The sequence below is a fragment of the Dysidea avara genome, chromosome 2, assembly GCF_963678975.1.
Source record: "Dysidea avara chromosome 2, odDysAvar1.4, whole genome shotgun sequence".
Lineage (NCBI taxonomy): Eukaryota > Metazoa > Porifera > Demospongiae > Dictyoceratida > Dysideidae > Dysidea > Dysidea avara.
The window spans coordinates 20997399-21020063 of record NC_089273.1 but is presented as its reverse complement, the minus strand read 5'-3'; the positions used below and the strand labels follow the sequence as shown (position 1 = coordinate 21020063).

Here is a 22665-nt window from a genome sequence, read left to right as displayed (position 1 = left end):
ATGGGTGCAGAGGTGTTAGCAACAATGCCATAAAGTTTTTGCATTTGAAGATCTGATTTGCCAAACCAAAGAAAGAGCACAGATCAGAGCGATTAGCTGGTGTTGAGAAGTTGTTGATGGCATCTGTTATGGATGAATCCACCTGGTATCCTTCAGCGGATAGACGGAATCCAGCAAAAGAGACTTCAGTTTGACAGAATTTACATTTGTACATGTTTAGAGTGATGTTCATGTCTGCGCATCGTTGTAAGAATGCTCTGAAGTGGTTGGCATGTTGTACATTGTCGTGGTCATATGTGACTATGTCATCTACGATGCAACGAAATCCTGACAGGCCTGTAAAAGCATCTGCCATGCGGCGATTGTAATGTTCGGATATCAATGATATTCCGTAAGGGGCGCGTAGGTATTTGAATCTGCCATGTGGGGTGATGAAAGTTGTTAACAGTTGGCTTTTTGGGTCTAGAGGGCATTGATGGTAACCTTTCATGGCATCTAGGATGGTAAAGACTTTAGCCTTAGTTGCAGAGATGTCGGCAACGGCTTCTGCTGGTGTAGCGGATTGATATAGCTTGCGTTTCACATAGCAATTCAAATGGGAGAGATCCACGCACATGCGGATGCTGTCTGAGTTTTTCTTGGGAGTTACGATGACTGGTGCGCACCATTCAGTAGCTTCGGTGATTGGGGCAATGATGTTTTGTTTCTGTAGGAGTTCTAGTTCAGCTTTCAGTTTCTCACGGTACGCAAAGGGGATGGTTCATGGTGTGCTGACACGGAATGGTTTGCATTGTCGGTGAGATGGATGTGGAATTGCTCACCTTCCATTATTTTGATGTTTCCATCCTACACCGTTGGAAATTCTTTCATTATTTGCTCTTGTGTGATTGGAATCTGTTGGTCTACTAGGGAGGTTGTATTGGAGTGTGATGGTAAAGCTTTGACGCTGAGTTGTGTCTGGGGTGGTGGTTGTGGGTAACACGGTGGCAGAATCCCAAGTGCTTTGCAGGCTTTTCATGACATAATGATGCTGTTGATTCCCGTGAAGATGTGCAGGTCTGCCTGATAGGTCCTGTTTTCAAGGTTAAATGTGACATGAAGTCGTCCAATAGGGTGCATTTGAGTGCCATTGGCAGCTCTAGGAATAATGCGGGATGGTAGCAGGTTGTCAACGTGTTCATTGAGGTTGCACAAGGCCTTAATGCCAGCTGCTGATATATCAGCCCCAGAGTCGGGAAGCACCTCCATAGTGTTTGAGCCATTGGTAGAGCAGATTTGGACAGTGATTGTCGGTGCTGGATTGGTGAATCTGTCATAGTGGACACCAGATAATAGTGGCTTATCAGCTGTGATGGCTGTGAGTTCCCCCGGTGTATTTGGTTGTGGCTGTAGCTGGTGAGCACCTTTACTACGGCAGACCTTGGCGAAATGGCCGACCTTATGGTAGTGGTGGCATGTTTGGGTGAATGCTGGGCACTGGCTGCGTCCTGTTGGGTGGGATTTGGCTCCACATCCAGGACAGGTGGGATGTGGATTGCAAGATTTGTCATCACGTCACCTTTGCAGGGCAGCAACTGATTCCCAGGGTTGTGTGGTTAAATTTGCACGCTGTTTCTTTGCCGCTTCACGTACCTGACATACGCTGATTGCCTTAGGTAGTGTGAGGTCTGCTTCTTGAAGAAGGTCTTCTACGGTGTCTCCATCCAGCAACCCTTCAATTATCTGGTCCCGAATGTGTTTCTGGGTACACGTGTCAGAACAATAGTTGCACGTTTTTACTAGTTCTCGTAACACTACGAGGAAATCGTTGAACGACTCGCCATACTGCTGTGTACGTTGCCTAAGGTTCCTTCTCTCGACTGACTCATTAATGTGTCCATTCACATAACACTGAATGGCAGCTATAATTGATTGTGCATTACCTTTTTGCTCTTCCGTGAGGCCAAGGTTTTGTACAATGGCTAGTGTGTCTCTCGAGAAGCACAGGGTAAGGGCTTGTACTTACTTGGCAGCTTCTTCTCCCGCTAGTCCCGACAGACTGCTATATGACTCCCACTGGGACTTCCAGGCCTCAAACTCTGATCCGCGGTCCAGCTGTAGGTCCAATTTGGGCAAGGCTCCTTGGCGAAATACGTATGGTATTCTTTCTCCTGTTTCTGGTCTGGGCCCTGGTAAAAACAAACAGCGAACAATACAAACTAAACAGAATAACGTATCACCTTCCGGGGTGCGGCACTAGGGAACCAATTGGCTGGTTAAATAAAGTACCACACACTTGTAGTCGGTTTACACTAGTGCTGGGCAATACAATATGCATATCGATATTGCTATTATTTGAGTTGGACTATCGTTCGCGATATTGACACATTTCAGTATCAATAGTAGTAATAAACAAAGTTTTACGATCAAACTGTTTACTTGTTAACAACGATGTTTTACAATAACAATAATCATCATCATCGATTTAATGCTTGCATTCAGCATGCCTGAATCAAGGATTGCTTTCGATTACTGGCCACTTCTATCTAATAAAACGCATGCACAAAACAAATAACAACATGGCGGATAACGAGGATGTTATCGAGTTAAGCAATGGTGAAGAATCTAGTGAAGAAGAAGAACTAAGCAGAGAATCCAGAGAACATGGTTCAAGAGACAGGGAAAAGAATTTGCAGCCGCTAGAAAACGCTACTAGCATTGTATGGAAGTTTTTCAGATTTTTGGCAGGCCAGGATGGGAGGATATTGGAACCAGATAAGCGAAAGAGGACAGAAGTATACTGCAACAAGTGTTACACACGTTTGAAATATACTGGAGGTACTAGTAACTTAAGGTATCATCTCGAGAAACATCATTTGACTGAGTATACACAAGCCTTGTCAGAACAAGCCACTGAAGCTAGTAGCAGCGGACATTCTTCAGCTCCTTTAGCTAAGCATAGTAAAGCTTCCGCGTTCAATACTGAACAAACAATTACAAGCAGTTTTAGGAAGATGACACCACTACCTCAAACCTCGGAAAGATACAAAAAGTTGACTAAAGCAATATGTTACTTTATTTGCAAAGACCAGCAGCCATTCGATATAGTAAATGATGTTGGATTCAGGTATATGTTAGGTGTGTTTGAATCACGATACACTCCACCAGATCGCACTACAATAGCATCAAAGTATGTACCTGCTATGTATAGCACCTTGAAGGAAGACGTTATGAAGCAGCTTAAGAATGCGGATTTCTATTGCATCACTACAGATATGTGGTCATCTCGAGCCAAGCAAAGTTACATAGCTGTCACCATTCATTACCTGACAGATTCGTTTGACATGAGGTCCCACCTACTTGAAACAAAAGAATTTCCTGAGGCGCACACCGGTGATATGATTGCCGAGTCATTGCAACAAATTTTAATGGAATGGGAGCTTGATCCTGATAAGTTGCTTGCTGCGACTAAAGATAATGGCTTCAACATTACTCTTGCTTTGAGAAAGTTAGGTTGGACTAGCATTATTTGTTTTAGCCACACTCTTCGGTTGTCAGTTGAAAAGGCTCTTACTTTACATAGTGTTGCTAAAGCCATAAGTAGGTGTAAGCAGCTGGTCAGTCATTTCAACCATTCTCCTTGGTCTTCATATGTGTTGCAGCAAAAGCAGCATGACCTGAAGCACAAACAGCATCACATAGTGTAGAGTGTTGCCACAAGGTGGAATTCAAGCTACTACATGGTTCAACGAGTCTTGGAACAGCAACAGCCTTTATCTGCATCACTTTTACAGCTACGAAGAGGAGATCTTATTCCACCCAATGCTGAAATTAGCACAATAAATAAGTTTGTGGAGATAATGAAGCCTTTTGTTGATATGACAGAGGGAATTGGAGGGGAAAAGTGGGTGACAATTTCGTCTGTTCGCCCTTTAATACAAAAAATCACATCATGTTTTTTACAGACATCTGATCATGATCACAGTGTAGTCAAGGAAATGAAACAAGTTATGCTAAACAAAATTGACTAGTACTATGGTGAAGGCTGTGATTTAGGAATGCTTGACAAAGCCATGTTGTTGGATCCTAGGTTCAAGAATGTTACATTTGTATAATCTGATATCCTCATACCTGAATTAGTTGAAGTTGCTTCCAATATATTATCTGTGCCATCAGAAAGTCAATCCACTGCCGAAAGCACCAGTACTCCAGCTCCTAAACAACAGAAAACACATGGAAAGTTAATGACGATACTTAATGATTTTCTCCAGTGTTCAGATAACATTACTGACCCTACAGAAAAAGTAAAGGTAGAAATGCAAAGGTACATGGCTGATGTAATTACTGATCAGTATTATGCTCTGGTCGCCTAGATCCATTAGTTTGGTGGAAGCGGAATGCCACTCGCTACCCATGTCTGGCTTCATTGGCCAGATAATACCTAGCCATACCAGCAACTTCTGTACCTGCAGAAAGGACTTTTAGCTTAACATGACACCTAGTTAATGAGAAACGGGCATCACTGTTATCTGAAACAGTCAACATGTTGTCATTTTTAGGAGCAAATCTTAAGTAAACATGTCACATTATACTTACTTTATCACTTGTTTTTTTGTAGCTAATCGTAATTGTCTTTATTTACAGATGGATAATACCATTTTATGTTCTTGTAAGTTGTATCCTAGTTGTTGTATAAGTTAACTATCATGATACTATCAGCTATCGTGGACAGAATCTTACTATCGTTCGGACAGTAAAATTTTCACTATCACCCAGCACTAGTTTACACAGGTTGTGTTAGCTGCTCATAGTACCATGTGTGGTATAGTGACACTAATTAGAATCCCAATCACGCAATCTGTACAAGGCATTAATAGGAATTACTTATGACCTAACTACATACATAAAACACCTCATGCTACCTAACTATACATACACATATATGTCTGTTTCCTACAAACGGTAGCTATACCTATACGTATGCTTACTACACTACTTAATTGATTACCTTGTCGTTTTATCCTTACTTACCATACAGTAAAAAACTTTGGCGGTAAAAACATAGGCAAATATTATTTCAAAGTTTTTTCCATCAATTTTTTCAACAGATAGGTTTCGTTACACTTATTTACTGCCAAAGTTTTTTACTATACAGTATTAGAGCTATACATCAAAGAGTTTCCTGTATGTTATTTATTGTCCAAAACTGGGTAATATGTTATAGTTAAACCCCACCACAAGTAGGATATCACATCAACCCAAGGCGAATCCGAGGCCAAGGTGTTGATAACTAGATAGAACTACCATAAAGTGTCCTTGATATTATGGAGTCTTGCTCTACCATATGATTTTATATATACTGTATGAGCTTAACCCTTAAACACACATAAGCCTATATATAGGCAGATTATGCATGGTCTTGAAAACACATAAGCCTATGTATAGGCTTTTACACATGGTTGTAAACAAATCGCTGTAACTTTTGAAGCGTTTACCATATGGCTTTGTAACTTGTGTCATTCTACTCGTCATGTAATAAGCATTAAAATGATACCTAGGAGTTTACCCTATGACCAAAGCATAAGACCAAAAATCGCCATGGAAATAATTTTCAACAACTAACCACAAAAAATATATTACATACCTTTAGAAAGTGATCCATAACTCCTTGACAGTTCGACCGATTTGCTTCAAACAAGTACTATTCGAATGGCCATTTAATGGAAAATCAGGCCATATTATTTAGTTATACAATGGCCACGAGTGCTCTGCCTGATATAAACGCACGAGCCTGAGGGCCGTCAGGCCCGAAGACAAGTGCGTTTATACAGGCAGAGCATGAGTGCACGTTGTATAACTGTTATGTACCACTCACCTAATAGGTGGGGAGAGTCTCACAAGACAGCTGTAACACTTATAAAGGCCAGGTTTCTAACATCGATTGTGGGTAACCAAGCCGGACGTTGCAATGACGTTCCCCCTGCAGTACTGCAGCCACCTGAGATATTGAAAGCTAGTGCGCTATGGGCTATATCACTAACCTGCATTCGCTGTTCGACTCTCATCATGTAGTGCTCAGCATGCCATACAGACTAAGCACCAGACTAATCGCCATAGAGATTCTCTCGAGCGAAAAAAAGCAGCTAAATAGACGGTTTAAGTAAACAATACCTAACTACTAAACGATACTAGTCTAATTCTTACTATTCACACTGGCTAAACTCGAATCTGGTGGCATAACAAAACTGGTTACCACAATCGAACGTAAAGGTTAGTATTATTTAGAATATCAAGACTCACGGTAGTGAGTCGCGCGGCCAAGAAACTACAAAGCGCACGCCCAATTAAAAGACGCGCGGCCACTACTGTGAGTTATTTACGTGTAGGGCCAGTTTCGCAATATTAGTCCTATATTATGCAACATCTCTCAATAGATTTGTATTGCGTTACGTGATAAAAAATCTTTAGGAGTCGTTATCATCATCATCATCATAGTTTTCTTGCGACCTCGCTAAAATAAAAAAGTAACCATCGCAAAATAAAAAATAGGCGTATTTCACTTTATTTCTCTACCTTATGTTACAACTACTGTCACGTTATACCAGTCAACCAGTCAACATAGCCGTGTTTGTATAGTCCATCTAGCACTGACATTATCCAATCCTGGTTTGCCTATACGCGTATTTTCTTCAACCAACCTCTAATCCCTACAATAACTTTTAAAGACACGACGTGGACACAAACTCTAATGCCTGATAAACAAGTTGTGACAGCGTGCTGAACCGTAAGTTCCCTAGGGATGGCGTTTTAAGCAGAAATCTTTTAAATTCCATTTAGTACCACACCCCATGCGAGCGTTTATAAATCGCCAGTTGTCTTAAGGCATGTCCACACGAATTCGAATTAGGAACCGGATGCAAAACGAATTCAGGCAATGCGTATTGAATCCGAATTGAACGTGTCCACACGCATTATCGCGTAATGCGCATTATTGAATTTACTAGTGTGATAAATGGATAATTAAACGGTTAAGAAAACACTCATTTGCGCCAACCAAGAGAACAGTGAGTTTAACGATAGACTGAAAGGAATAGCTCGTAGTAACGCTTATACTTTTTGTTTATAACGTACTGGAAGGATTTCTATGAATAGAATACGAAAAACTGCTGATGGTGCGTGACCATTGTTCTTTCAAACTCTAAGAGCTAGATACGATGATGAAACACTGCTTCCATACGTCCCTGCGCTTTTATCACACCAAGCACTTCTGTATTTCTATCCTGTGTTGTTTACAAAGGTCACGCGCAAACGTGTCAAGCCCTCACGTGCAGCATTATTATGACGTAGCAAGTCCCGATTCGCAACCAATTCGTATTCAAACCACCTGTGGAGGTGGATTCGTGTAATCCACTTTCAATTCGAGTCACCCTAATGCGCATTCCGTGTAGACGCGAATAATTCGAATCAATGCGGATTCAATTCGCATTATTTTTGTCGTGTGGACATGCCTTTATGGTTTGAAGAACAAAATCACTATCGAAGGTGCTTTAAGCATACTCTTCAATTCTCTATTTACATGTAATTTTTAATAGATTAACTACAAAGGCCGATAAGGTGAATACAAAAGGTAACAAGCCTTTAGGGGTTACCACCTCTATGTAGTGTGTACCATGTAGCTTGTGTTGTGGCTTTCATTAAGTATTATGCACACACAAATGGTGCAACAAAATTTTGTAATGGATTGCTCGAATGTGGTTCGTGGTGTTGTGGCTCGAATGTGGTTTGTGGTTTGCCAGTGACCATGTATGAGTTGGGGTTGATCCACACAACTTACACAATATTCAAATTTCATGATGGCCATGATAATTTCTTGCCATATGGTAAACATACAACAATGTGTAACAACGTTAATTAACATAACATCAAGACTTGACTAAAAATAGTTCCAACAATAGTGATGATTTCTTGTATGTCAGCATGACGATACTGAGACCTGTAAAAGAATAAGCAGGCACTGAAGTTAACCTTAAATTAAACACTCATGCAACTGACCTGGAACATCGGTCGCAACACCAAAAACACTTGTTTCGATATCTGATGACACAATCCAGCAGACACTGAATTAAAAGAGAATGTACAAAAAATCAATATGCCGGGCTGTGTCAATAATAGCATGGATAATCAAAATGAACAAAAATTATATCCCAGGCTAAGTGAATGAATAACATAACTGTTGGATAAGCATGTTAAACCAGAACATTAGGACATTAGTCAAACCAGAACTTTAGGACATTAGTCAAACAAAAGTACGCTATCACAACTTGGTCATAATACAATGTTTGTACCACTGGACTTCACACTGGTTGCCCAAAAATTGTGCCATTCCGGGACAACAGCATAATATTATGAAACAAATAGTTACTACAACACAGAAGGCTTACTGTTGCACTGTCTACACTGATATACCATAATTTAAAAACATAACAGGTGGGCATTAAATACAATACACTTAATATCTGGGTACTAGGAAAAAATCACTAACATCACAACATGTAAACTGACCTGGAAATTAACACCCTTGATGCCACTACAGTCTACACTGGATACTTGTTCGAACCCATCAACACTATGCCTGATACATCTGAGTAGACTGACCTGCAAATTCACATCACTAGTATACAGTGATAATTGATAACTGCAAAAACAACAATTGCAATAATACAATTCTTCTGTACGTCAACTGACCTGAAATTCATGACACTCAATACCGAGACCTGTAAAAGAATAAGCAGGCACTGAAGTCAACCTTAAATTAAACACACATGCAGACTGACCTGGAACATCGGTCGCAACACCAAAGACATCTGTTTCGATATCTGACGAAACAATCCAGCAGGCACTGAATTAAAAAGAGGATGTGCAAAAAATCAATATGCCAGGCTGTACCAATAAAGGATGAATAATCAAAATGAACTAAAAATATATATCCCATATGCAGGTTAAGTGAGTAACATAACTGTTGGGTAAGCATGTAAACCAGAACATTTGGTCATTAGTCAAACAAAAGTACGCTATCACAAACTGGTCACTGATAATTGATAACTACAAAAAGAACAATTGCAATAATACAATTCCTCTGAATGTCAACTGACCTGAAATTCATGACACCTGTATCTTTGTTCCTGCATGGTCTCAACTTACATATGTACCATGATCACATTCAACTGCTAGTGGATAAACCAGTATGACCAGATGGCCTGCAAAAACCAACAAGCAGGTGTTAAATACAATACACATACCTAAAGCCTGGTATATGAAAAATATTATATAAGCATTATTCCACACTGATATAGTAATAGATTATAGGATGTTGTGGAACTTGCCTAAACGTGTAAACTTGAACATGAGGACAACTGCATAATCTGGACACTTGGAATTGTCCAATACCTGATAAACCGCAAGTAGGTACTAATGACATTCACTTCAACATTTTATCCCAGCTGGGTGAATCTCTTGTAACTGAGTAAAATGGTGTTTATTTTCCACCTGCAACCAAAGTTCTACATTTCTGTGGTTGGGTGTACATAAACTGACCTGGAAAATCAGTATGCCATAGGGGTATGGAAATGGTTCCTTTCCTTCTGTTGTGACATTACTTACAGCTGACTGGTAAATGATCATCGATGTCCCCATGGACCCCAACAATGAGTATACCAATAACTTCACAAGTTGGAATGAATTTCCTTTCAACATGTGGTGGAATGAATTTCCTTTCAACATCTGGTGGAGAGGTCCAAAAACCCTATCGCACAAACACGGTGAATCAGTGTGTGGCGATGTGACACGTTGCACAAACTTCACTCCTCGTTTCGTTAGCGTTCAAGACCGGAATATATCATAGAGTCCCTCAGTATTCTTGACTCTTACTTTTTCAAGCGTTGCTCAAGCGATGTAGTTTCTCACGAGGGGCTCGAGTTTCTCAGTAAAGTCGAGCCGATTAAAGTACGCCTCACCATCCAGTTACATTCTTAAACCATTCAATTTAAAACCACGTATCATGAGAGTCCGCTTAAGGTAATTATGGACTTTCCACGAGATTTCCCCTAAATAGATCACGGGTTAGTTGTCAATCTGGTGGATTCTGGTGGTATACATGGTTCAACAATGCGGTAAGTGTAGTATAAGCTGTCAATGAATAATTGTTTGTGCACTGCTAAACTAAGTTATTTTTGTGTGATAAGCATGCTTGAGGAAGGGTCTGGGGGACGAGACTAATGTTTTGACAGCAGTTGATGGACAGCAGTTGATGGACAGCAGTTGATGGACAGCAGTTGATGATGGCCTGGCAAAGAACTGCGAGAAGAACTACTATGATAATATGATAGTAGGAAAAAATTCCCACCCCTATAGCTCTGCCTAGGGGCATTAACTAGCATTATCTACAGCTACTGTATTATGTTGCTGATATGTACATTCAGGCCAAGAATAAAGGTGAAAGTGGTAGTAAGGCTCAATCCTATTATTCTGTTGAACAGGCAAGGGAGTCTGGGACTCTGGGGACATGTTCCCTCAGGAAAGTACAAGTACTACAACTTTTTTGTTTTAATTGCTTCATCAAGTATAAAAATTTCAGTCAAAAGGTGATGATCGAGCTCTGGTCTTATGCACTGGTTGGAGTGGTTGTATCGATACTGCACTGTGACATCCTTGAGGGGTTAGTGCTGGCATTGTCCATGGCAATACTATTCCATCTCCCCGAGTCTTGATGATTGAGTCCTCCATTCCTTTCTCTGCTGCTCCAATCCTGAAGTTGTGACCACAGTCGAAAGGTGACGATCGAGGCTCTGGTCTTGCATCTATACTGTACTGCAACACCCTTGAGGGGTTAGTACCGGCATTGTCCATCGCAATACTGTTCCATCTCCCATATACAAGTCTTGATGGTTGAATCCTCTATTCCTTTCTCTGCTGCTCTAATCCTGAAGTTGTGACCAAAATATTAAAAAATGGTTATAACATGATAAATGATTATGATGATAACAATTACAAATGTATTTATAGCTGTGTAGCAACTGTGAACTAATTAGGCACTTGCAAGTTTAATTAGGTGTCTGAAGCATTTAACATGCACAGATATGAGATATATTCATGACATGCAGGCAGTAAAGATAAATTTACTCTAATAGAACAGTCATACTACACCGTAAATTCATACTTCCGAATTTACGGTCATTATTATGTATGGATTTTACTGACTCTCCAAGATAATATTCTGCATTAATGTTAATTGCTCATTTCCAAAAAAAATTACCTTTTAAACCGAATCCTGGGGTTGGAGGGATTTTTTTTCCTTACTTTGGCCCCTTTTCTGTCACACCTTTCCAGCTATAAGTCATTAAGTCTTAAGTCCTTGAAATTAGGTTAGGTAATCCTAAGGCTGTAGCACATGTTGCTGTAGACCTTCAGTGCTGGTCACTGTAAAGTGTTAATAATATATACTTTAGGTTTAAGGAAGAAAATCCATCCCTCCTGGAGGAAGACTGAGTGTGGCCCTGACTAGACATTGGGTCACCTGCAGTTCGAATCCTGGGGTTGGAGGGATTTTTTTTTCCTTACTTTGGCCCCTTTTCTGTCACACCTTTCCAGCTATAAGTCATTAAGTCTTAAGTCCTTGAAATTAGGTTAGATAATCCTAAGGCTGCAGCACATGTTGCTGTAGACCTTCAGTGCTGGTCACTGTAAAGTGTTAATAATAAATAATAAACCAAATGTAGAGTCTGTCACTGACAAAAATGAGTGATATCCACCCCAAAAACACCTTCACTGTAAAAAAGGCGCGCCCAAGAAACTACAAGTACCTGGAACCAAATGTAAAAAAGAAAAAGAAAAATCAGCTTAGCTGAAGTGAAAAGTAACTGGTAACTTAAAGAGCTGATATCTGAAGCGGCCAAGAATACAATTACTAAAGTTTAATCCATGCAAGAACACCTTGGCTATAAAACAGGTGCATACATGAAAGTAACTGGCAACTGAAATGGCTGATATCTGAAGCGGCCAAGAATGAATGGTCATATACAACTAATTCAAAAATTTAACACTGAACCTTTATAATTCAGCTGTGTTCTATATTCACTCTTGCTGCATCGTAAAGTAATTTCTTTTAACTCTAATTGGCTGGTAATTTGGCCGCCTTTTTTTGCTCTATTATACTGACTATTAAAAAAGGCGGCCAAATTACCAGCCAATTAGAGTTAAAAGAAATTACTTTACGATGCAGCAAGAGTGAATATAGAACACAGCTGAATTATAAAGGTTCAGTGTTAAATTTTTGAATTAGTTGTATATGACCATTCATTCTTGGACGCTTCAGATATCAGCCATTTCAGTTGCCAGTTACTTTCATGTATACACCTGTTTTATAGCCAAGGTGTTCTTGCATGGATTAAACTTTAGTAATTGTATTCTTGGCCGCTTCAGATATCAGCTCTTTAAGTTACCAGTTACTTTTCACTTCAGCTAAGCTGATTTTTCTTTTTCTTTTTTACATTGGGTTCCAGGCACTTGTAGTTTCTTGGGCACGCCTTTTTTACAGCGAAGGTGTTTTTGGGGTGGATATTTGTTTTATTGAGTCATTGTCAAAGTGGACTACAGTTTAATCTGGCACCAGACTAGTAAGGTGTATAAGTACGTTTATATATATGTAGACTAGAGTTGTGGCCACCCGCGTTGGCTTTTTCGATCACCATTGGCTGCTTGTAAACATTGTACGTATTGGTGACGTTATGGCCCACAATCGACCTTTACATGTCAGGCTATAAAAGAATTCGAGTGATCTGTGAAGTGTCTTTCCACCTATTAGGTGAGGTGTCGTAGTGGTCTTCGCCACCGGCACTTGTGCTATGCTGCACAAAACCGCAGCCAGTGCAATATCTGTATATTGCACTGTGGTCGGTGCATTATAACTTATAATGCACTCGTTGTGGTCTACAAAACCGCAACCAGTGTGTTATAAGTTATAATTCACTCGCTGCGGTCTGCAGCAGTGCAATATACAAATTATGGCATTGGCGGTACCTTTGAACTGCCCACGCAGAGTGGTACATATATATATAGCTCACGTGACTAAACCCACAATCGAAACTACGATTGAAGCGAAGAATGTGGCATTGCGATAAAGCGAGACATCGATCTTCTTCGCTTTATAACAAGTAAGCCATTGTTGTTACAGTGGTTTTTTAGCCTTCCCCAAGTAGACCAATGAATAAGCTTTCTACTGATATATGGTTTTAGGCTAGTGGATTTAGCCTAAAACCATATATCCATATAAAACCATATAAACCATATATGGTTTTAGGCTGTCTTACCTCACCATATAAGTTTGTTTTGTGTAAACACGCATTCCATAAATGTTTTGTGCGCATTCAGGACTAATTCCTTAAAAGTTTCATGCACGTTTAAGGGTTAAACTAACTCTTAAACTACAGCGTTTTACTGTAAAAAATGCAAGCACTGAAAATGCAATATTCAGTAAACTAGATTCTATGCATGTCTTTTAAAACAAACTTCCTTAGTCAAGAACTGTTAAAGCTATCTAAAAACTCCAACACCTATTTACTCACTGTTAAATTTTGGTTTAAATGTGGTCACATCATCCCTCCAACCCAGAACTTCACGCTGTGCCTTAGAATTACAGAAGAATTATCTTTTTAATTTCAAATCCAGTTTCTTGGCTATACAAGTTTAGGAGTTAAAGAAGTATGGTGTTTAAAAAACAAACAGCAGAAAATGCAATTTTTGTTATAGAAACCTGAAACCACATAGAGCGGGATGTACATGAACTACATTAATTATTACTAAAAATGTATTCCACTTTGCCTTAGACTCCTGTCATCAACTATTAATGTATACATTCTATTAGAAAATATTGGCCTCATGAGTGGTTCAATAACTGCTTAAGTGGAACATTAACTAATTGAGTATATAGAAAATTCTTAGAGTTCATAAAACATGCACATAACTACTGGTAACAATTACTATAGAGTCTTCTTAACAAACTTCCCAAATATTTAACATATATTTTTCAGTGCATGCACCTAATGGTAACACTTCATCATGCATGCGTGTCAGTCTCATTATGTACTTAATTGTCCAGTTTGTACAGAACAACGTCACATGCCATTTTTGTTAACAATGTAGGACAGTTCTTGCATAAATGCTGTTACATCTTATACAGTGTAAATATAGTGTCATTTACTTTGATTCTCCCATGCAAAGTTCTAATTACATACGTATACATATATTCTAGTAAATTGTATACGTGTACATTGATGTCACACAATGCAGATGATTTTGTCATCCACATCACATTTTTAGATTGATCTGTGCTTCTTAGTGGACTGTACTGGATCAATGCAAAGTCATATTGATGCAGTCAATAACTGTATTAAAGTGGTTCAACATGATTTAGTACAGGAGTTTCAGGGCTGTGACATTCGCTTTGCTTTTGTAAGATATACAGATTATGACCAGCCTCATTCAAGCCGAACAACCTACATTGACTTCACAAAGTAAGCAACGTTAATGTGCTACCAACTATTAATTGCACACAAGTATACATGGCAAATTTTCCAATTTGGTTTTTCACCAAATTCTCATTTATTAGTGCTTATATGATTTTTATAGCTCAGATTCTAGCTTGTAAGATGATGTACGTAATTGTGTACATTAAAAAATAATTAATTTAGTCTCATGAATACCACAGGGGCACATATACACATTCAGTCATAATTTTTAAACCAAGGGTGGTTTCCTGAAATTGGTTTGGAAAAAACCATGTATCTGCATGTAGGTATGTCTGTTCAATACCAACATGAGCAAACATGCTAAGTTAACAGGAATGGTGTATCTGCTCAAGTTGAAAGTAGGCGTATTACCTTTGTACACGAATGAAAATGAAGAGTAGCCAAGAGGCTTTGTGTAGAGAATTGCGTATAAAAACACAATAGACAAACTATAAAACAACTAAGAAGATACTTCTTTGCGTAATTTGTGGTTTAAGTGGTTTGCTCAAGTTATGCTTCCTTAGCAATGCATAGCAACATAATTGATGAATTGCAAAATATTTGGTGAATTACGAAATACGTTTAAGTTTAATGTACTGTATGTATTGTTACAAAACAGGGCAAGGAATAAATTAATAGCATGCTGTGTGTTGATTTATAAACTTAATTACTGGGCACCTGGTTTTTAAAAGTAGCACAGTATCAACTATTTATAGTTGCTGGATTGATTACAGATGTGCTTCTGTTACCGTTCTTTGTTTTAAATGCTATCTGTCAGTTGGACTTAGTTGAAACCAAAGCTGAATACCCACAGAATATTGATGTTTATAGTTAGATGTGGCTTCTTTTTATTTGGAATGCTGGTTTACCAGTGACGAAGTGTGACAAAATAAGTACACTGTAAACAAACAAATGAAAAAAGAGGAAATTTTACTTCTGAGTAGGGATCATGTCATGCCACTGTGGCATGATAAAAGTATCAAGTAGCTATAGGCATTTCCTTCATGTTGTATTGTTAAAGAAGTACAACCTTTCAAGTATTCACCATAATTTTAGGTATATTACCAGGAACAGTGCAGGTTGATATTTTAACAGCTACATGCAAACCTCTGTGATACATACCTACTGCTGTAATAGACCCACTAATGTAAACTACAATTCAAACATATGATTAACATTGCATAATCATTTGTAGTCACCTTCTAATTACACTGAGTAAGCTGCATGTTAGGGATATAATCTGACTAAACTTCAAGTTGCTATCTTATTCACAAGTCAAGTTCTAGGTTTAGGGTGTGTGAAATTGGAAAGGCTATTAAACCAGATGGTCAGAATACAAATATAATTTAACAACATTATTGTCCATTTGTGCTATAGTGTTGTTTATTTTATTTATTTTTACTTCTTTTACAGAAGTCAAAGTGACTTCTATAGTTTTGTTGATGAAATAATTGCTGAAGGAGGAAAGGATGGTCCTGAAGATGTGATGGGAGGATTGCAAACTACGTTTGGCCATCTGACATGGGGAGATGAAGATGTGATTAAGGTAAATTGAAATTATTACGGTTGTGAAGGAGAGGCTATTTTATTGGTAGGAGATTTGGGTTTTTCTGGCTAAAAATATAATATCACCCAAAAACCAGCTTCACAATACCATCCTAGTGCTTTGGTTAGGCATAACCAAGCCCAAAGCTTCAGTATGCTTCCAATAGATTGCTACAATATTAATTTTTTTTTTTAATTTATTTAATGGGATTTACTACTGACTGACTGACTAACTGCCTGATGACTTCAGACAAGCGTAATTACAACTCGATAATGGCTAGCTTGATTTTTTCACTGTTCAAAGTTGCTTCAACTTGAAGGTGCTTTTTGGCATACCGCAGTACTTACAATTCATGCATCATGGACTTACCTTTGTTCACCTTTGTGTCCCATTTCTTTTTGCCAAAAAGCCCAAGGTGTTGATTCACGGTAACTACCACAATGGCTTCCTTACATAATGGGAATAATCTGTATTTGCTGTAGGGACTGGATTGATTGCAGAGGCACTTCTCTTATTGTTCTTCATTTGTAACATTGTTTAATAAGTTGAACATAGCTGAAAGCAAAGTGTAATGGCCACTTCACTTTTGAGTGAGTAATTGATAATTAAGAGTGCTTGAAACTTCCTCCACATTTTTCATGTTGACTGCAGAAGCACTTCTACTGTTCTTTGTCTGTAATGCTGTAAAACAGGCTGTCCATACCACGGATAATATATATTATTTTGCACATGGATTGGAAACACGCATATAAAATGTATTATGAATAGTAATACAATGTTTTGCGGAATTGGTAGTGGAGACTAGTGTAGAATAAGGCGATTCACTCACAATTTCAGAACGTTTTTCAATAGTATAGGGCCTTGTCGTCAAGCAGCAGTGTCTTGTTATCATCCCTAAAGTTGTTTCGTTGCTGGGCATTGTGTAGGTTATGGTTAATTACGCTGTTTGTGGTAATTATGTTGCTCTGGTATGTTTGTATAGGGTAATCTCTGACTAGGTAATGGCGAAAGAAAGGATAGCCACTCAATTTAAGCATATAACTTTGTTTTATTTCTTTAGCTATTAAAACCTGACGCAGGATAAGTTAATGCTGAATTATCGAGTGAATGAAGCGTGAATGTAACGGAATATTTGTGTAGGCAAATCATGGCAGTGGAAATGTGTACATACACATGCTTCGCACACATGAAAGAGCAGTCTCCCACATCATACCCTGACCACATACCATACACCCTTATACCCATGCATACTACACCCTTTTCTCATGACCATATGGGGTTGCGCCACCAAAGTGGTTGGCTATTAATACTGATTACAATGATACACATACACACACAAGCACCATAAATCACCAGCAGTACAATGAAACAGCTTGAATGGTAGAGTGGGGGCTAGCAAACTAATAATAAACTTAACAAAAAAATTTAGAACTACTCAGCCCAAGCAGCCCTGGGAAAAAAACCTGATGGTGTCCATTTCTTTTCTTTTTTTTTAACCACCAGGGAAAAACCCTAAACAGCTCCACTCCACCAGTGTATGCAAATTGTAAAATATGTGTACAGTTCAGTAAATCCAATCCACTTCATGTCCATTTTATCTAGAATACAGCTAAGGAAATTACGGAGGGTGGGTGGGAGCCAACCTGTATTACACACGTGGCGTAGAATAAATTAATGCACCCTATCCCACTCTTATATACCATGCGTCACGTGGGGACGTGACGCAACCACATACGGTATTCACGTGGGAGCTTATTTTCTGTCTAATTCACTGTGTTCAACCGCCAGAAAATACATCTCCCACATCATACCCTGACCACATACCATACACCCTTATACCCATGCATACTACACCCTTTTTCTCATGACCATATGGGGTTGCGCCACCAAAGTGGTTGGTTATTAATACACATAGAGCCACAAAGAGAGCGTCAACCATTGAAGATACAGTCCAATCTTCTGTTGACTTCCAGTCTACTTTCTAGGTCATCCTTTACATACCCATCCTTGGCATTTTCACTCCTCCATCTACCATGCCTCTTGAAAATCTGGTCTGGCACCTTTGCATTCGCTGCAGCAGTGGCACCTCCCGACCTAAGGCTGTGAAGACCGAATTCCTGAGCCGGAAAACCCAGATCAGCTACTTTCTTTTTAAACAGCCTGTGTATACAGCTGTAGCTGATACTACCCAATTCCCGTAGGCTTTCCCCGTTCTTTGTCTTCTGGATTGCCCGGAAAAGAAACCTATCATCCCCAGTTGTCATGCCTACTCTCTGCAAGTAGTATTCAAGCATAGCCACGGGACATGTCTTGGACCTGGTTCTAGCAATCACCACCACATCACCTTGCCTCAGCTGATCATTCTTGCTATGCGTAATTCGTATTGTCATCATCTCCTCATTGATAGCAAAATGAGCAGGTGTGAGCTCTATCAACTCACTAAATCTTAGGAACCCCGCATAGCCCAGCACACATGCAGTTGTGAGCCTCAAGTCAGAAAGTGTACCAGACCGCTCGGCATCCAAAACCATGGCCTCAATCATCTCCATCGTCATTGGTTCCTTTTTTACTATCGGTTTAGCTAAGGAGTGCTGTAGGCCTTCCAGGGTAGCTTTCACCAGGGGATGCGTTGCTGGGGAGGCCAATCCTGAAGTGGAGTGGACCCAAGAGAGTGCGTTGCAAGCCTCTTCTGCTGCCGATTTTGATCCTGACTTCTCACCAAGGTACTGCAAGTACAAAACAAACTCATGTAGCTTAGCCGGGATTGGTATCAACTTGTGAGCCACTGCCCAGGTTTTCCATCTCCTGAAAGCACCACGGTACTTTTTAACAGTGTTGTCTGCACAGCTGTGTAAAATAGTATTAGGTAGTCTGCTGGCAAGATCTTTTAGCTCTGGGTCCTCTATCTCATTCCAACTTCCCTGTGCTAAAATACCTACAGAACAAAATACCATGCGTACATTATGGGGAATCCACTAAGGCCCCTTCCTTTGGCTGCGACCTATGCAGCACTGATCGTTGACATTGAGGCCCACCGTCCTGTACTGCTACCACAAACATTACAACTGTTGAGCTGTGACCAACACAGCATTATGAGTTTTGGGCTGTGACCGACACAGCATTATAACTTGTGTGCTGTGACCAACACATCATTAAAACTTTTGAGCTGTGACCAACACAGCATTACAACTGTTGAACTGCGACCAACGCAGCATTAAAACTTTGGAGCTGTGACCAACACAGCATTGTGACTCCTGTGCTGTGACCAACACAGCATTGCAACTTTTGAACTGTGACCAACACAGCATTGTAACTTTTGAGCTGTGACCAACACAGCATTGTGTAACTTTTGAGCTGTGACCAACACAGCTTTGTAACTTTCGAACTGTGACCAACACAGCATTGTAACTTGTGACCAACCCAAGCCACTCAACAGATTTTGGGGCTATGACAAACACAGCACCTGTACATGACACAACACTTGTCCTTACTCTGATATACCTTATTTATTTATTTATTTATTTATTTATTTTTATTATTTATTTATTTATTTATTTTTTTTAATTAATTTATTTATTTTTAATTTATTTTTTTTAATTTATTTATTTATTTATTTTTTTAACATTGGAACTGCACAGCCAGAACTGGTGTATTGGGAAAGCTGGGAAATAACTTTGCACCTGAATACCCAGGTAAGATCAGAACATCACTAAGGGGCAGTTCAAGCCATTCTAAGATAAAACCTGCTGGGTCGACCCCATTGGGGAGCAATAAGGGCCAAAAAGGGGCAGAAACCCATCGGGGAACTATAAGAGTACCTTTGGCACCGGCCAATTGTGCATGCCTAATCACCCTTGGAATTAAGTAAACAGGTGGGAACAGCCAATTGTTGTCATCGCCCCAGTCACAAGTAAATGCATCTACAGCTTCTGACCCTGGGGCCCAAAATCTGGAATTGAATCTATCAATGTGAGCATTAGCTGGGCTAGCAAACCTGTCGACACTGTGTGGACCCCAAAGACTATCCAGCAACACAAATATAGACGGGTTAAGCATGTAGTCGTCATGATCTATTATACGACTGTAATAGTCTGCCAGCTCATTCTGTTCCCTTGGTATCCATTCAGGCTCTAACCTAATTTTATTGGAAACACACACAGAAAATATGTCTAAGGCTTCAGCTTGTAGAACACCCTTAGGGCTGCCATTTTGAACAATTCTAACCACATTCTGATTGTCCGTGAACCAGCGGACTCGCTCGTTAGCCAGTTTACTCTGAAATGACTTCAATACCAATTTGACTGCTCTTAATTCCCGCCAAGTGGAACTTTGTACTGCTTCCTCGGCAGACCATTGTCCATTAGCCACAAGGTTGCCATGCTCAACTGTATACCCACCAAAACCTGTAGAGCTTGCATCTGAATAAACCAATCGTAGCGCCGATGGTTTTGGCCATATATCCTGCCCATTAAACTCTGAGATCCTTGCAAGCCAAAACTCTACCTCATCTTGGGCTTCTTTAGTTAGGCCAAGCTTTTGACACCATGATTTTCTACTGTTGATCACAGCATACAAGCTGCGAGTCATCAATCTGGTAACAGAGCCTAGGGCTAGAGACATGGACATTATTGTGCCCGCAACACTTGCTATTTGTCTGGCAGTAGCTAATTCTGTGTGATTTAGTTCGGCCAATTTGCACCTTAGCCTATCTATTTTGTGGTCTGGCACGGTGAACTCACCCTTGGAGAGATCAATAATTAACCCAAGCCACTCAACAACATGTGATGGTTCCCACTGACTCTTCTGTATGTTTACAACAAATCCGGCATGCTCTAGATCACTTTTAACTAGGGCACTTTCCCTTATAGCACTTTCTTTTCCCTTTACAGCCACAATCCCGTCATCTAAGTAAATAATAGCCTTCAACCGTCTGCCCCTCCATAATCTAATAAGAGGTCTTAACAACTTAGTAAACAGGTAACATGCACTGGAGAGCCCAAAAGGCAAGACAGTAAAACTGTAGAATTTATCATCCCATTAAAAGCCCAAGAATTCATAGCACTCAGGGTGGATATCCACATGATGGTACCCTGATTTGAGGTCAAATTTGAATAGATACTCATCCTTATCAAACAAAAGGGCAGCTACACGTAAGTCCTCGTATTTAAAAGTCAATAGATGAAGAAACTTGTTAAGATATCTCAAGTTTAGGACTAAACGTAGCTTTCCTACAGCATTCGAAACCACAGACAGGGGGCTACAAATATGGGGCTGTTTATCTGTCTTGACCACACAGCGGTTTTCAAGCAGGTTGTGTACTGCATCATCCACAAATTCCTGGTGGGCACTAGCCGAATCATGATTACTTTGACAAAAAGTAGGGGGGATAAATTTAATTGGTAAGCGATAGCCATTCTCAATACATTCCAGTATATTAGGTGGTGCCTGCAGCACATCTCTCCAAAAAGGTAAACATTGCTTAAGGCGACCTTGCACATCTGCTATTTGCACTGCTCCAAGGCTTTCTAGCTCCCAAAATTGAGTTATTTCCAAGGTCACTTGGCTGTCAGACATAGTATTACTGGAATTTCCATGCTCATCAAACTGGCCATCAACACATTCCTTTACCTCATGATCAACTAATTTTACCTCATCAACACATACACTAGATAACACTACACTACTATCAACACTTTGACAGCACAATGAGTGCCCTGCTGACCTTACAGCAGACTGACAAACCCCAGCACTGCTTACCACAGGCTGTGTAAAAGGATACGGTTTCTTTGGTACATTGCAGAACTTTGCTATGTGGCCATAACCACCACACTGAAAACAAGGCCCCAGCACCTTTGGTTTGTATGGCCTCTGAGGCATCATTGCCAATGGGGGGGCCCCCACTGTTCCCTTCTATCACCATAGTAGTAACTACTACTTGGGCCTGGGAATTCATTCCAGGAAGGATCCTGGTACTGAATGCGCCTTCTCTTGTTGCCATACGCTCCTCCTCTGGCCCGCTTGTTGGCACTTTTTTCAGCATCCTTCTTGGCATCTTTCTCGGCACGGGATTCGGCTCTATCTATCTCTTTCTCATCATCCGGGCCGGACGCCAAAGGGTCTTCTTGATAATGGGCAACAGTGCCCCATCCAAAATTGGATCGATCGGTGATCTTAATATGTTTTTGCCTGGTAGCCAATTGTTTCATACCCTCCTCCAGGCTTGATGCTGCTTTCGTCAGGGCTTCCTTCTCCTCGGGAGCGGATGTGTTGACTTTCTCCAACTCGGTGCGGGCACAACTGATCGCCTCCTCCACACCGCAGTTGAATTTGTATTGGTGCTCATGCCCCTTCTTGCGAAATTGATAGCTGGTATTGCGTATCTTTCTTGCCACTTCTTGAGAGGTTCTCTCCTGAGCGGCGTTCACCTCGCGCTTCACTTCAGCTATCGAGGCTGCGAAGTTTTCCTCCACTTCCCGCCTGGACTGGCGGACCTCTTGCATAAGCAGGTCAACCTTCTCCTCTAGGGACATTGTATCGCTCGATACGAACTATCAGCCAACCTGTATTACACACGTGGCG

At 40.1% G+C, this 22665-nt stretch overlaps 2 protein-coding genes and 1 long non-coding RNA gene across 9 annotated transcripts in view; 1 reads left to right on the top strand and 2 right to left on the bottom strand.

Moving 5' to 3' along the window:
• LOC136246818 (alpha-protein kinase vwkA-like) overlaps positions 1-22665 on the top strand; it is a 90858-nt gene that overhangs the window by 32189 nt on the left and 36004 nt on the right. The window contains exons 5-6 of the mRNA XM_066038389.1: positions 14353-14546; positions 15954-16086. Coding sequence (XP_065894461.1) covers positions 14353-14546; positions 15954-16086 — 327 coding nt within the window. The remainder of the gene's footprint in view (positions 1-14352; positions 14547-15953; positions 16087-22665) is intronic.
• Positions 7777-10280, bottom strand: LOC136246817 (uncharacterized). Of its 7 annotated transcripts, XM_066038383.1 has the most exons (9): positions 9574-10270; positions 9363-9525; positions 9132-9236; positions 8926-9081; positions 8814-8878; positions 8725-8753; positions 8542-8674; positions 8032-8096; positions 7783-7972 (listed from the first exon to the last, which is right to left on the bottom strand). In XM_066038383.1, the coding sequence occupies exons 4-9, from the start codon at positions 9008-9010 to the stop codon at positions 7891-7893; spliced, it is 459 nt and encodes a 152-aa protein (XP_065894455.1). In that variant the 5' UTR covers positions 9011-9081; positions 9132-9236; positions 9363-9525; positions 9574-10270; the 3' UTR covers positions 7783-7890. The 7 variants fall into 7 exon arrangements, 6 of the variants coding, with proteins under 6 accessions (XP_065894459.1, XP_065894455.1, XP_065894458.1 ...); XM_066038387.1 differs by lacking the exon at positions 8926-9081 and having other exon boundaries at positions 7777-7972; positions 8542-8634; positions 9574-10280; XR_010696848.1 differs by having other exon boundaries at positions 7780-7972; positions 8542-8634; positions 8926-9236; positions 9574-10276.
• On the bottom strand, positions 17361-22090 carry LOC136246820 (uncharacterized). The gene is made up of 2 exons (XR_010696849.1): positions 21866-22090; positions 17361-17684 (listed from the first exon to the last, which is right to left on the bottom strand). It is a non-coding gene; the product is annotated as an uncharacterized lncRNA (long non-coding RNA).